The sequence below is a fragment of the Myotis myotis genome, unplaced genomic scaffold (assembly GCF_014108235.1).
Source record: "Myotis myotis isolate mMyoMyo1 unplaced genomic scaffold, mMyoMyo1.p scaffold_m19_p_4, whole genome shotgun sequence".
Classification (NCBI taxonomy): domain Eukaryota; kingdom Metazoa; phylum Chordata; class Mammalia; order Chiroptera; family Vespertilionidae; genus Myotis; species Myotis myotis.
Window position 1 is genome coordinate 30679391 of NW_023416346.1, and position 14717 is coordinate 30694107.

The 14717-nt window shown below is 35.7% G+C and overlaps 1 protein-coding gene across 1 annotated transcript; it reads left to right on the forward strand.

Annotated features, from left to right (window-relative positions):
- The first annotated feature begins 59 nt into the window (after positions 1-59).
- RAP2C (RAP2C, member of RAS oncogene family) lies at positions 60-14425 on the forward strand. The gene is made up of 4 exons (XM_036304856.1): positions 60-250; positions 380-1189; positions 3605-3917; positions 11912-14425. The coding sequence occupies exons 2-3, from the start codon at positions 917-919 to the stop codon at positions 3881-3883; spliced, it is 552 nt and encodes a 183-aa protein (XP_036160749.1). The 5' UTR covers positions 60-250; positions 380-916; the 3' UTR covers positions 3884-3917; positions 11912-14425.
- The last annotated feature ends 292 nt before the right edge of the window (positions 14426-14717 follow it).

The following is a 14717-nucleotide window of genomic DNA, read 5'->3' on the forward strand; positions in this document are numbered from 1 at the left end:
CCTCAAGCTAGTGTGTCAGGGAAACCCTTCCGGGTGTGTGCTGGGGGTGGGGGGTGGGGGGTGGGTGAGGAAAAAAAAGAGGTGGGTTTGCCTGGAGTCTCTGCGGGCCGCCGCCTCCAGGACGGCACCCGCCCCTCTCCCCTCTGCGAATAGCAGCGCTGGGGCGGCGGTGAGACTGAGGAGCCGGCCCGTAGCCATGGCCTTGGCTTGACTGAGCCTCCCGGGCGGCCGGGCGGGTGCAGACAGTAGGGTAAGCGGCGAAGGCTGCGTTGGCGGAGACAGCCGGTCGGGGGTGGGGGGTGTTGGGGGAGGCTGTTGGTTTGGGGCGGGGGGAGAGAGGGGTCAGGCGGGTAACGTGGGCCCCTTTCTCCCATCCCAGGCTGGACAACGCCCGCGGGAGCCGCGGCCCTGAGACCCGCCCGGCGGCAGTGGAGGGAGCGGAGCCCACAGGCCTGGGCCAGCTTAGCAGCGAGAGCAGGAAGCGGGGTCCCTGGGCCCCTTTGTGTGAAGGGCGGGGGAGAGGTGGGGGCAGCCCCTGGCTGCGGGCTCCTCCGTCACTCGCCTGCCCGCCAGGGCCCCAGATCTGTGGCTTCCAGCCCTCGCCTCGAGGGGCGCGTTTCTTCTCCCCAACCTCGCCGGGCTTCTCCTGGAGCGCCCTCCTCCCCACGCCCCCTGCCTGGGCTTTAGTTCCTATAGGAGGGGCATTTACCATCTCATCCCCACCCACCCCGACACTTCGCTCTCTCCCCTCCCCCCGCCTTTAACTTCCTCTTCTTTCCCCGTTGGGCCCTCCGCTTCTCTGCACTCTCCTCCCCAGTTCGCAGATTTCCGCCCACCTTCCGCCTCCCCAGCCGCACCGCAGCTAGCGGGGCGTTATTTTTCCTCCCTCGTGCAGGAGTGGGTGAAGGGGAGACTCATGAGGGAATACAAGGTGGTGGTGTTAGGGAGTGGAGGGGTTGGCAAATCTGCCCTGACTGTGCAGTTTGTCACTGGGACTTTCATTGAGAAATATGACCCCACCATTGAAGATTTCTACCGCAAAGAGATCGAAGTGGACTCTTCCCCGTCCGTGCTGGAAATTCTGGACACCGCAGGAACTGAGCAGTTTGCCTCCATGAGAGATCTCTACATCAAAAACGGTCAAGGTTTCATCCTGGTTTATAGTCTCGTCAATCAACAGTCTTTTCAGGTAACCAAACCAAGTCTTGTAATTTGTTAAAAGGGGGTGTGGTAATCCTACTTTTACTTCTGGTTTGCTTGAGCCGTGCGTTAATGACTATGTTTTGCTTTTGAAAGTTAGACATGGCGCATTTTTGAGGTTACCCCTGGCATGAAAAAGTATTGGGTTGTTTCTATAGAGAGTAGTAAAATAACAACTGTCAAAAAATATTTTAAACTTTTTTTTAAGCCAAAGAAAAGTGAAAAAGAAATAGGTTATGCCGCGTATATTTAGTTTGGAATATAACTTTCTGAAGTTGCTTGTTCAATTCAACAAGTATTGATTAATATACTCATCAAAACATTGACAAATAATCTCGGGTAAATACAACATTATGGAAGGAAAATTATTTGGAGCCTAATATCTGTTGCATATATAATTGCTTTGTGGTTGCTTTCCCCCACCCCTTCTCTGTGCTCACCCAAGTTTCTCAACCAGATTCATAAATCTTAGTGCTGCAAGACGAACTTGAGAACTGCCTTCTAGGCATTTTACTTGGGGCATGTGAGGAAAAGTTACTAATTAAAAATGTAGAATGCCCCTCCTTTTCTCCAGTTATCCAAATTGTTTCTGATAACACTATCAAAAGTACGGGGATCTGGGAACACTGAACAAATGCAGATTTATAATCCTGGCTGAGTGGCCAAACTGGAGATGGTCCAGTTTCCTCGGAAAATCTGTCCTGTCCTCCATTAAGAGACAGGCTGAAGGTTTAACATTATTTTAAGAGATGCAATAAATGTTGCTATTTATTCCTTGAAAATACCTCATATTGACCCATTATATTGACCTCCATTGATTTAGGAAATGGATATTTTTCTACATTTAAAGGTATTCAGTTAATGCTGCTTACTTAAGAGACATTAAGTACATTAAGTCAAGGCAATGTGCTAATTCCACTTTTCTTAGTATTTTAAAGTACTATAGTGAACTTTTTCAGTAACCAGATATAGCACTGCAGGATTTTTTTCTTTTAAAGGTAATAATTCCAGACGAATGAATAAAAGTTATATTGACCAAACTCAAGTCCATCTTATGTAGGCTTAAATTCCAAAGCAAGAATATCATAACAGCGTTTTCCCCCAAAAAGTAGTAAAGGTGCTATTTGGCAGGCATTTTCTTTCTGAAGGATCTTGGGAAATTTGTTATTCTATTAGCTGACTCTCTTGAGGTTGGAAGTTTTTTGAAGGGTTTTTCATAGGATTTCAATTATATCTACTTCTGTTATAGCCATAAATACGGAGTGAAAATTCTGCAATTATTTCAACAGAGCCTTAAACTCTTTTAAACTTAAATGCCATAAGTTTGGATTCTCAGCTGAACTTGGGTTTCCATGAAGAGGCAGGGAAAAAGAAACTTAACCATTGAATTGATACATGATCATATAAAATTGTTGCAAATATCACATAACTATGTTTTTTGTTAATTTTCACAGCCCCCTCTTTTTTCTTCATCCTACCTGTGAATATTCTGTTTACTGTAACTAAATTAATCACATATTTATATTTAAGTTAAAACTTTTAAGTTATGAAAAATCAAAAAAGTATAATGTTAGTATAAAATCTATGATACTGTCTTTAATCAATACCTCCTCCCCCCAAGTTGATGCTACTGGAGAATTGCTAAGGCTCTTATCTTTCGTGATTAGTTGTAACTACTTACAAAAAACAATACACTTGGGGTAAAATTCAAGTTGTAAACCCGAATGTAGGTAAAGAAAAGTATGACTTTTTCCCACCCAGATTTTCACCTGCCTGTCCATCCCAGGAGCTGCTCATTGTTACAATAGTTTCCACTATATTTAACATATTTTGAGGTATTTAATTTTACTGAGATAAAAATATACCATTAAATTTAAAATGAAACATATAAGTGCAGGAATCTATTTTTAACTTTGTTCTAGGCCTGACACAGTGTTTTTGTTTCCACCTTAAACACTTTTCTCTCAAGTGCTCTTACTAAATGGCTAGGAATGCATAGATGCTACAATCCTGTGCTAGGATATCAAGTGTTAGGAGGAGTGATGACAGGTTCGCAGGTTTAAGGAGATGGGCAAACACCTTTATATATGAATGGATTCATCATATTTGGGAACTTACTCTTTAAATCAGTATAGACTGTGGGAAAGAAGTGATTAAATGAATCCTAAAGTTAGTGTGCAACCTACATTTTATATTCTTGACAGAAATCCAGCAGGTAGAGTCTGTGGAAATAATCTAGTGCCAACTTTAATGGAGAAAATGGCATTTTCTCTATTTGGGTGTGTGGTTTTATTTTGGATTCAGCTTTACTCACCGAGGTGTGAGCTCTTATGAGATTGTAATACTTCTGTTATGGTTATGCAAACAGCATAATTTTTTTTTCTTTTTGTGATTGTTTGAATAGGATATCAAGCCAATGAGAGATCAGATTGTCAGAGTGAAGAGATATGAAAAAGTCCCACTAATCCTAGTAGGAAATAAAGTGGATCTGGAACCAGAAAGAGAGGTTATGTCTTCAGAAGGCAGAGCTCTGGCTCAAGAATGGGGCTGTCCTTTCATGGAGACATCGGCAAAAAGTAAATCAATGGTGGATGACCTTTTTGCTGAGATCGTCAGGCAAATGAACTATTCATCCCTGCCCGAGAAGCAAGATCAGTGTTGTACAACTTGTGTTGTCCAGTAAAAAAGATAACCTCAATCATGGCCATACCGAGCAGGTTAGTCGTTGATGGAATCTTATGAACCAGAGAGTGTTTTGTTTTTGATCATATATAACAAAGCTGGTTAATATTAAAACACATTGTGCTACCTTAAATGTCTTTATTTTTAAAGTAACATTTCCCTTTGCACAAAATAGTCCACATTCAATGCCAAATGCCTGAAAAATACAGATAAGGGAAACAAAGGTAAGAAATTGCTTGCATTTCCATCAGAAGATGTATTTTTTTAAGTGAGTTACTGCTCTCTTTCTGCTTGATTGATAACATTCCTATGGGGTGGGGTGAGTTAAAGGATAGTACACCTTTTCAGTGTTTTGGTGATTTAGCATCCAGAACGCACAAGAGAGCATCCGTTAATAATTTCAAAAGATGATTAGTTTTATTCTCTACACTTTTCTATCCTTGACTAGAGACCTGCTATAATTGAAGTCATCAATTTACTAATCACCCAAATGCTTGATTTAACAGAATGATTATTTAATCAAGTTCATCTTCTGTACCTGGCACTTGAGGGACTTAAGTCACTTCTGATAATAACAAATTATAGTGCCACAGTGTACCTAGACTTCATCATGAATATATGGTTCAAATGAGAATCTGGCAAAATCATCTGTGATGTGTTAGAAGAAACAGTTCTAAGCCCAGGAAATGTTTTTGTTCATTTTAATAAATAAAAAACTTAATAAAATAATAACAAAACCTTGAAACTTTTCATTGAGTTAAATAATGACTTATTAAAATTTTTTCAACTGAATGAGTTTTTGGAAAAGTTGATATATATATAATACTTATTGAGCATTTAAAATTAGATTATTTATTCATATCATGATTTTTAAATCTAGACATGAAAATTGGGCAAATAACTTCACTTAGTAACATTTAGATAATGAGATAAAACAACCAATAGTCTGGATGACTGAGAAATCATAGCAAATGCCAGACTAGCCCGACAACATTAGGAATGGAATTGATTATTTTGAGCCAAGACTGACCTCAAGTCTAGAAGGCAATGCTACAAATGGCAACAGGCATTTCAGATCGCAGTGATGATTTCTAATCAAAGGTCTGGCTTCATATGTACTTCCTGGACAAAAGACTAACGGCCCCTAACTCGTCTTTTCGGACGAGTTCCTGTCAGGTAGTATCATCTTTAAAAAGGAAAGATGGCAACAGTGTTTTATTCAAAGTGCTTTCACTCATCAGCTTTTCAGCATACCAGAATTTGATGGAAACTCATTTATTTTCTTATACCTAGCCACATCTGAAACCTTATAAAATCACCATTCAGACTATAGTCCAACATGTTTTACTGATAGTGTTGCACTTACACTATAGTCTTTTGAAGCGTATATAGGTGATCAAGACTCATGTTCTTGTTTCTATAATCTCTCGTCTTAAACTGTAAGCCAACTTCAAGTTTGAACAAGTTCTGTATAGTGATTATATCTTCACCATTATGCTCTATTTCTCTTCCTGACACTTTTAACTGGACAAATGACAAAAGCGTACATGTTTTAATTTTATCATTTAAAAAAAATCAACCAGTTCTCAAAAATGTTCCCAATTTTCTTTCTACCATTGTTATAGACAGCTATAGAAAGTAAACAGAATAAAATTGGTCTCAGTCAAATCAGCAAATGGGCAATTTCTAAAGCGATTTTTAAGTCTTATTGTGGATTATTTCTGAATTTATTTTATTTTATTATTAGTTTTTAAGCGAAAGCAAAGTTTATTGAGAGATAAACAGACTCCCTTTTGCAGGGGGTGGACCCAAGTAGGTTTCCTGAGTTTATTTTATTTTGTAACTTTTGTGACCAAATTACTTTTAATCCATTTGGTTACCTACAGAAATGATTAAATATTTTTTTTATATTTCAAGCCAAGTCTGTTTACATATTTTGTTAACACACTAAAAATCAGAAGATATTAATACCAATGAGTGCTCATTTTTTATAATAATGGCTCAAGTTGCCTGTGTAGTTTTTTGTTTGGTTTTCATCTTTGCAAGCAGAATACACTATTGAAAGAGTGACCACGAAATAAAATATCTAATCAGCTGAGTTTCTGAAAATATTAAACGGAATCCCTGATCAAGGTCTTTTAGAACAAAGCACATTATATGTAATTTTTTATATTCCATCAAATAAGATTGAACTGATGTGTATTGAAATCTGTAATCTGAGGTCGAGAAAATTTGTGGTTGTACCTCTTGCTCACTATTTATCTAAAAAAATTCTGAATCCTGTAGCTTGAGTCATGAAATTCTGAAGTCTGTCAGTCCCAAATCTAGATTGAATATCAAATTTTGACAAGTAAATGTGATTTGAGAAATGCTGTCCTTAATATTATGAAGCGTACCTTGTCCAAGTTAGAAATAGTAAGACTTGTGTAAGTCAGAAGTACTGTGATGGCTGAAAGAGAAAAATTAATGCTCCAAGAATTGCTTCTAATAATTCCTCATATTTATTTCTTACCACCTTTCAATTTGGGTCATCACTCTCTTGCCCAACACCTGTTTATTTGCATGGCTCCCAAGATTATTTCCTCACCTTTCAACACCCCACTGGCAGTAATCTTAGTGTAGGTTTGGATTCAGAGCCAGATTCTTTATGTACTGCTTTCAAGGCTGGTTTCCTTACTGACCCGAGGAGCCTTGCCATCAAGTGCACTGAAGGACTTCTTTTACTGTGCAGCAGCATTGTAATAGAAACCCAGGTCAGTGTTGCAGCCTGTTTCACTTTTACTAACTACATCAGAGAAGCTTTTACTAGCTCCTCTGTGTTGGTGTGAATAATTGATAGATGGCTATTTTGGTGTATATATACTGTTGTTGAGAATGATGGCTGTTTTGTTAATCTCATAATGATATAAAAGAATTAAATCACAGTGCTGGAGGGTGGTCAGGAAAAGGAGAGATCACATTCAGTTCAAGCTGGTTTCTCAACATTCTGGGATTTTTGTTGCAGTGAGTGTAGGATGTTTAGCAGCATCCCCCCGCCCCCAAGTTGTAATAAGCAGAAATATCTCCAGACATGGACATATGTCTCCTAGGGGGCAAAATTCCCACTGGCTAAGAACCACTGATTTAGATGAATTGGGGAGCAGTAGCATTTGAGTCAGGCCTTAAAGAATAGGGGGGCAATGAAGGGAAAATGGGGGGGACATCTGTAATACTCTCAACAATAAATATTTTTTAAAAGAATAGGTAGGATATGAGTGGGTGGGCAATGGATAGAGGTGATTCCAAACAGAGGGAATGCCAAAAAGGAGTAAAATAATATCCTAAAATATTGTGTTGATTTCCTGAAAGGAAGATGGGAAGTGCAGTAAAGTTATCCCTTAAATGTGATAATTTGGTAAATACCCTTTTGGCAAATAGACATTTTTAAAAGATTAGTTTTCAAGGATTCCTATATCCCAGTCCAATACTGACAAAAGTTATTAAAAAAATAAACAGGAATAAAAAATGTGCTCTTCGCTATGGTTTGAAGATCTGCAAAATTTGATCTTATTTTCTTCATGTATTATGGAAAGGGTTCTCCCAAAGAGATAAATGGTACATAAGAGTACCAAACGCCAGGAATCAAGCTGAAAGAACAAAGATCATTATTTATGTCAGCCTCAGTTCATTATATATGTCATCCCGAAGAAAAAGGGAGATTCTTAATTCAAGACTAGCACATCATTTCACATGGCAGCAGAATGCCTGGGATGTTAACAAAGGCTCCTGAAAGGCTGAACAATTTATTAATGTCATTTTAGTCTAGCTGGCCTTACTATTTCTAAACACAGTGGAATTGATTAGTATTTTAATTTTTAAAAATGTGTGGAATCAATTGTTTCTATTATTTTCCCATCTTTTAATTAGACATGATATTCTGGGGAGTTAGCAATTGTGAGGAGAAAACATGAAAATTAAATCACATTGTATACTTTAATGTGCTGGCATTTTCATATCCAAGTTAAATATTAATCATACCAGTAAAACACTGGGGTGGAATTCTGTTGCAGAAGTTACAGTTTAGATAGATACTTCTCCCCACCCCCAGTCCTATTTTGCACATCACTTTGAGTGGGGAAAGTAGCTTATTTTAAATGCTCATTTGTCATCCAGTTCAAAATGAGCCTGTGGCATGGTGGTTCTGAGTGGAGGAGAAAGCATGCTTTAGTGGTAGTGTGTACCATAAAGACCTGCAATGGCCCTAGGGTAGAAAGGGAGAACAGAGTTGCCTTGTCCTTTCTGCCCTGCTCATTCTCTCAGACCTTTACTAGCCCCTACAAGGTTCATGGTTTGTGACTCTTCAGAGTGAATAGGTGCCTGGTTAGACCTGCTCTGGGTGTGGAAGTGTCTGGTGATTAGAATGATTCTTTTTTTTATATCTGTCCCCTCTTTAATTGCTTCCTTTAACCTCCAGATTAGGCTTTTATTGCAGAATAAAATGCATGGGAGCCATTTAGTTTTACTTCATTACCTCTGTGGCTTAGAATGAACCATCAGTAGAATTAACAAAAATTGCATCATGGAGTTGGAGAATTGCCACCGAGGAAGTATTCTAGCCATACTACAGGAAAGATTCCCCTAGTGGGATTATTTCTCAGTAGAATTCTAAAATCCAGAAGATAGTATCATTAAGAAAAACTTATCCTATCAAAAACATACCCCCAAATTCTTTTGATTAACCACAGTCTTAGGAATATTGGATACAGTAAAAGCAATTTAGAGTTGAGGGGAGCAGTGCCCTCCCTACCTGGTCTAATTCAAAGTTAGCAGCTAGGATCAAATCATTGGGCTCACACTGCTAACTGCTTATTATCAGTGGACATGGTTATACTATCTAAGATCTCAGAATCGAATTCGTCATATTAATTTAAACTTAACGAGATTTTATTTTAGGTCAGGACATAAGAAAACTTGCTTATCTCTTCTCTCCTACCCTGGGTTCACCATAAATTATTGGGGTGCGTGTTCTCTGTAAAGCAATGTTCCACATTCATTCAAGGATTCTTCTATAGTTCAGCTTTTGCTCTCTGTGTTTAATGGGTGACAGGTGAGCACTTTTAACTACCCCAGTCCTCCCACTCCGCCCCCAATAAGCTTTAATATTATTATGCGAATTAGGATAGAGAAACAAACAAGATATTTAACAAAAACATAGTTTCTATCAACGGAATTCCAGCCGAGCGTTTTGCCAATATAACCAATATTTACTTGGATATGAAAATGCAGAGTAAAAAATGTGAAGGGAAATCTAGTTTTTAATTTTTTTTTTGATAAATTTCCAGAATATCATATGTCTAAAATGAAAAAAAAACTTAAAATCAATCATGATTGCATATTTATATTTGCTAAAAATAATGCCAACAAATACCATTATATTTAGAAATCGTAAGTGCAGCTAACCTACAAAGTCACTCATAAACTGTTAAGCCTTTCAGGAGCCCTTGTTAAAATCCCAAGCATTCTGCTGCCACGTGAAATGATGTGCTAGTCTTGAATCAAGAATCTCCCTTTTTCTTCATGCTGACATAAATAATGGTCTTTGTTCTTTCAGTTCTGTGTTTGGTACTCTCATGTACCAATTTATCCCACTTAGGAGACCCTATTTCATAATTTCCTGAGCAAAAAGTTTGGCCTGTTATTTGGGATTTTTCTTTGGCTCTTCCATAACAAAATCTAATTTGAAAAAGTGAAAACAGTTACAAAAGAGTTTAAACAGAGGCTTCCAGAGTTAAGATTTGTTGGGTGTCTTGCTGGAAACTTGAGAGTGAGGACAAGGATCACTTGTGTTCTATCTTACAAGAAGCAAGTTATACTTTTGCAGTGTGGCTGCAATATCCTGGGAATTAAAAAATATGAGTTTGACCAGCTGCCTATAAAGCTTCTAGAATGTTTTTTAAATGAATGAGAGTTGTTAGTACAGTGAAAATTTTGCTGTCACAGTGAGAAGCAATAACATTTATATTTTACATCTTATGAAATTCTAATCTGAGACTGTCCTTTTTGCTTAATATAAGTTTTTGCTTAATATACATTTTTGCTTCAAGATTTATTACTCCAGAGAATTAAAATTTATTACTCTCTCGAAAGTAGCTGGTATTAATACTTTGTTTATTTAAAGGAATGCTTCCTATTAAAATTGTCAAGTATGACCCAGAATTTATCTATGTCTCTTTAAGTTCACTGGAGTATTGTCATCCTGTGGAATATTGATGGAGGAAATGTTAACCAGGTTTATAGAGGGTGGTAAATAATGCATATATCGCCTTTTATTAATGTAGATCATGGTTAATAAGCTGGTTTGTATTCTTAGGGTTTATTTTGGCTAGAAATAAATAATCACTATTTCCTCAATCTAATTTCAGAGAATGCCTGAATTAAATCATCACATAATACAAGTTTTCACTGTTTTAGAGACATAATCAAATTTGAAAATCAAAAATCTTTATAATTGTTTAATTTGAAAAATGTGGATTAAAATTTATAGCAAATTTACTAATTCACATTAATTGAGGAAAATTTACAGTGGATTATAGAAACAACTTCCCAGAGAATTGCATGTATGACATATTGTGTTCAAATAGGTATGAAAATTCAAATGAGGGTAGAAAAATGAAATGGTCTTTAGTCTGGGTATCAAAGATTTAATCCTGACCTTGTAGAAATTTGTAACATAGTTGAGAAATGAAAAACTACCTTATATTTCACAGATAAAGTGCTTTCACATATTTTATGATATTTACCAAATATCTGGTGAAAGAATTTTTACCCTTATTTTAATAATGAGGAAACTGAACTTGCCCAAACTTAAATAACCAGTGTCCCAATTAACAATTTCCTTTAATACAAAATGTTTTAAATTTAATTGGAAAAAATGTTTTTATAATAATTTCTAAAGAGATAAACTTTTGCCTATTTTTCCTAATGTATTTGGGTGACAGAATTGCAACAATAATGAGCAGAGAGACATTGTTTAAAAGTAATTATTTTACGATATAGCTTCCAATAAAGAATTCTCTCAGGCTCTTTGAATACAAATAAAAGTGTAGCTGTCAAATCACATTGAAATTATGCATATATAAACATTGGTAGAGTCCTTAGATTATCTTAAATTGGTTTCACTTGACAGTCTTTCATTGTTGCTATTCTACCATTTGTTTTTTGGCTTTATTTAACATTTTTTATTTTTTTTACATCAGATATAAATGTAATTCCACTCTCTGAAGCTATTTAGTGACCCAGCACAGTTATAGGACATTATGTTTGAATAATGGACACCCCCTCTCTCCAAGAGTAATTAGAAGGGCAGAAGTCTAACCATTGTAAGAGCAGAGACTGAGACATCCCAATCATAGACGTTCCTATGGTTGGGAGAATGTCCTAAAAAGGGCAGATCAGAGTGGAACGTATAAACTCCAGTCACCAGCATATCTCAAGTCAGAGCACCTAGTAGGTGTTCAATAGCTAGACCCTGATGATATTACATTTTCATATTTTAAATTCTCAAAAAACAAAACCCCTAAATTTTGGGAAAGTTTTGTTCGCATACTTATATTAGCATATAAGTAGTATACATTTAATTCTAATACCGTTTTCCATTAAAAAATAAACAAATCAAATTCAAAGTAGAAATAACATGTGCTACTTTTATACTGTAAGATCATTTTTTAAACCAGTAAGAGCATTTTTTTATATTGTATGATGTATAATACAAGCATGACATATAATACTATTTAAAAAATAAACTAGGGTAGTTACATATGTGCAGTTTATTATATCCAATGCATCATTAGAGTGTTTCTACTTTTTAGTGACTTTTATGGACCATGGAAAATTACTTTTTTACTTAAACTGATGGTGAACACAGTACAATTTGACCTTAAGATAGTTATTCTGATCCCACTTCCATGTGTTTATAGATGTTGTCAGTATTCTCATTTTAAACGGTAATCTATGTTACTATATTTTTATGACATTTTTATCTTAATTGCAGATAAAACTCAGAGGAAATTTGCACAGATGCTGCTTTGGAGAACTTTACAACCTGGGTTGCAGAACTGAGCCTTGGTAAACCTGTCTCTATTACAGCATGTTGCCATACATCTAATTAAGTGCATAAGGTCTTTGGCCTTCAAGATCCATTGACCTTAAATAGAAATGCTTAGCACGTTTACCATATGTTTAAAATCTATTCTTTACCAATCAGTCCTTTTGTAGCTTTCTAAGTTCTTATTGATGGCTATTATGCAAGAATTAATTTTTAATATTTTAATTCATTTCTTTAATCAGTTTCTCAACTTGTATTTATTAAATACTCAAACTCAGTATTACCTACTCAATGCCTTTTAAAAGAAAGTTATAATGGAGAAAAAAAATTGAGCCTTAAACAAATGGTTACTTCTGTATATTACCTCGTACCAGTGCTTCATCCTATTTGTAAAATCTTTCTCCTTTAAATGGTTGGTTAATACTTTGAGACTTTGTTTACGTGTGGCAGTGTTGTAAAAAGAAACTAAATATCACATTTTCACCTGAATGGATGGAATATCCCTTTTCTTCAAGTGCAGTTTGTAATGTATTTTTGTAGTTAACATGTTCTGAAAGTCACAATTGATATTTGAAATTGACTGTAGAGCATTTAGCTGAAGAGTTAAATATTTGATTCCATTAGGTTTTCACATGTGTTAATCTCATTTACAGCATCAAATTGCAGCAGTAACATTTTCCTTTCTGTTAAGTTCTAAATTTAGTTATGACCTACATAGCAATGCCTTTGAAAAGGGATATTGTATCCATGGTAAATTAATTGTATATCTAAACAGAGATAGCTCAGCTTTGCCTATCAGGCTTATAATTGACATCTAATAGACTTCTGCACATGTAAAATTGAATTCAAGTAAAATCATATACACTTTCTAGTTCTTAATATTTGTCTTTCCAAATAATAGTTTAAAGCAATATTGTTAAAGTTTTCTTGCACTATCACAATTGCTTTTTAGTTATTTTAAAGAAGCATGTTCGTAGTAGAGACGAAAATCTGTGTAACGGGAGGATAGCGCCAAGTCTCTGGGCTTTTTTTTTTTTTTCCAAATGTGCTTCTAATAGCCATTGCCTTCCATGTTGTTTACCTAATCAGCACATTTTGTCTGAATACTTGAACATTTTATCAATAACACAGATATAGAAACAGAAAGGAAATTTATAAAGAATAATCTTTTGGTTCACTTTTAACATCATGACAAATGCTTTTTCTAGCAATGATTTTAACATTTTGTAAGTTTGACAGTATTTTGGTTTTGGGTTTTTATTTGATGTAGTTGTGTGCATTTAATTTGCAGAAGTTAATAACTGCAGCTCACCTACTGCACCAAAGTTCTCGATATTAGGAGCCCAGCTTTAGTCATTTGAACATGCTTCTAAATAAAACAAAATTTAAAAAACCAAAACTATACTTTTCATCTATAATAATAGCTCAATAACTTTGTCAAGGAAAGGTCTAATATATGCAGTGATGGTTTATGGAAGGGTGTGGCAATTTTAAATTTATATTGTGTGTGATGTTCAAATAAAGTGATATCTACATTCATGTGATTTATTGGTCAGCATGACCATTAATTATTGCATAGAAATTGATTAAACTTTGATTTCCTTTTTTTAAATCGTGTTGCATTTGATTCCTGATCAAATTCCCTCAAAGTGAACCCTTGATCTTAAGTTTTGAATTTTATCTATCCTGAGATTATAAGGGTGGAGGCAAAACATTGTTTCTTATTTATTAACTGCTTGAAATGGATACCTAATTTAAGTTTGCACTTTAATACCAAACTTAAAACCAAACACTCAAAGTTGATTAAGTGATTGTGGTTCATCTTTATTAGCTGTGTGAAATCTAAAGGAATCAAATAATTCATGATGATTTAAATTTCTGCAGATGGATTTTTTATACAGTTTCTTTCCTATGGGTAGTTTTTCTCATTCATTTCCCTTCTTTCTCCCTCTGACTCCCTCCCTTTCTCCCTTCTTCCCTATCTCTCTCTGTCACTAACCTCAGCAGCAAATTTAACTTGAATTCACTTAGGATCACAGGAATCAGGGGAAAGTGATTTAAAGGTGGTTTCTCCAGCACATTTTAAGAAAAGGGACCAAAAGTTATTTTAGCTTCCTTAATAGATTGCATGTCAAGTTGCTTATTAGGAAAATAAATTAATATTAAATGCAATATATGTCTTGTCTTTACTATGGCATCTGTTTAGGAGTTGTTCAAATCACTGCAGTAGGGCTCTGCAAATAAAATCATGTAGCCTATTATCATGGATCTAATGTACTGTAACTTTATCAATGAAAGCTAAAAATATCAAATAACAAGTACAAACATTGAACAATGACCTATAAAGATTTGTAAAAGTAAAATTTTTCCAATAGATTTCATTCTTGTCATTTTGTAAGACGACCCTGCAGTCCACCTGTTTGTAACTTTTTTAATAAAATAGACATATGTATTACTGAGGTTGATTTCTTGAATTATTTGTTGTATTGCTACTTGTTCTAGATTTGCTAGCTTATAAATCTCTTTCTCATAACTGAAAGTCATTACTTTTTATGAAAATGATAATGGGTATTACAGTACATGTTTAAACAAGTTAAATGTTCACTTGTGTCCTTAGTCTCCATTCTGGCATATGTGGGGGAAATTGTTATATATCTTGAAATGTGTATTTAATCAATTGAATCACAAATAAATTAGAAATTATAAAAAATGGGTAAAACAAAAATACATATAGAGAAAGTGGCCCCATAAA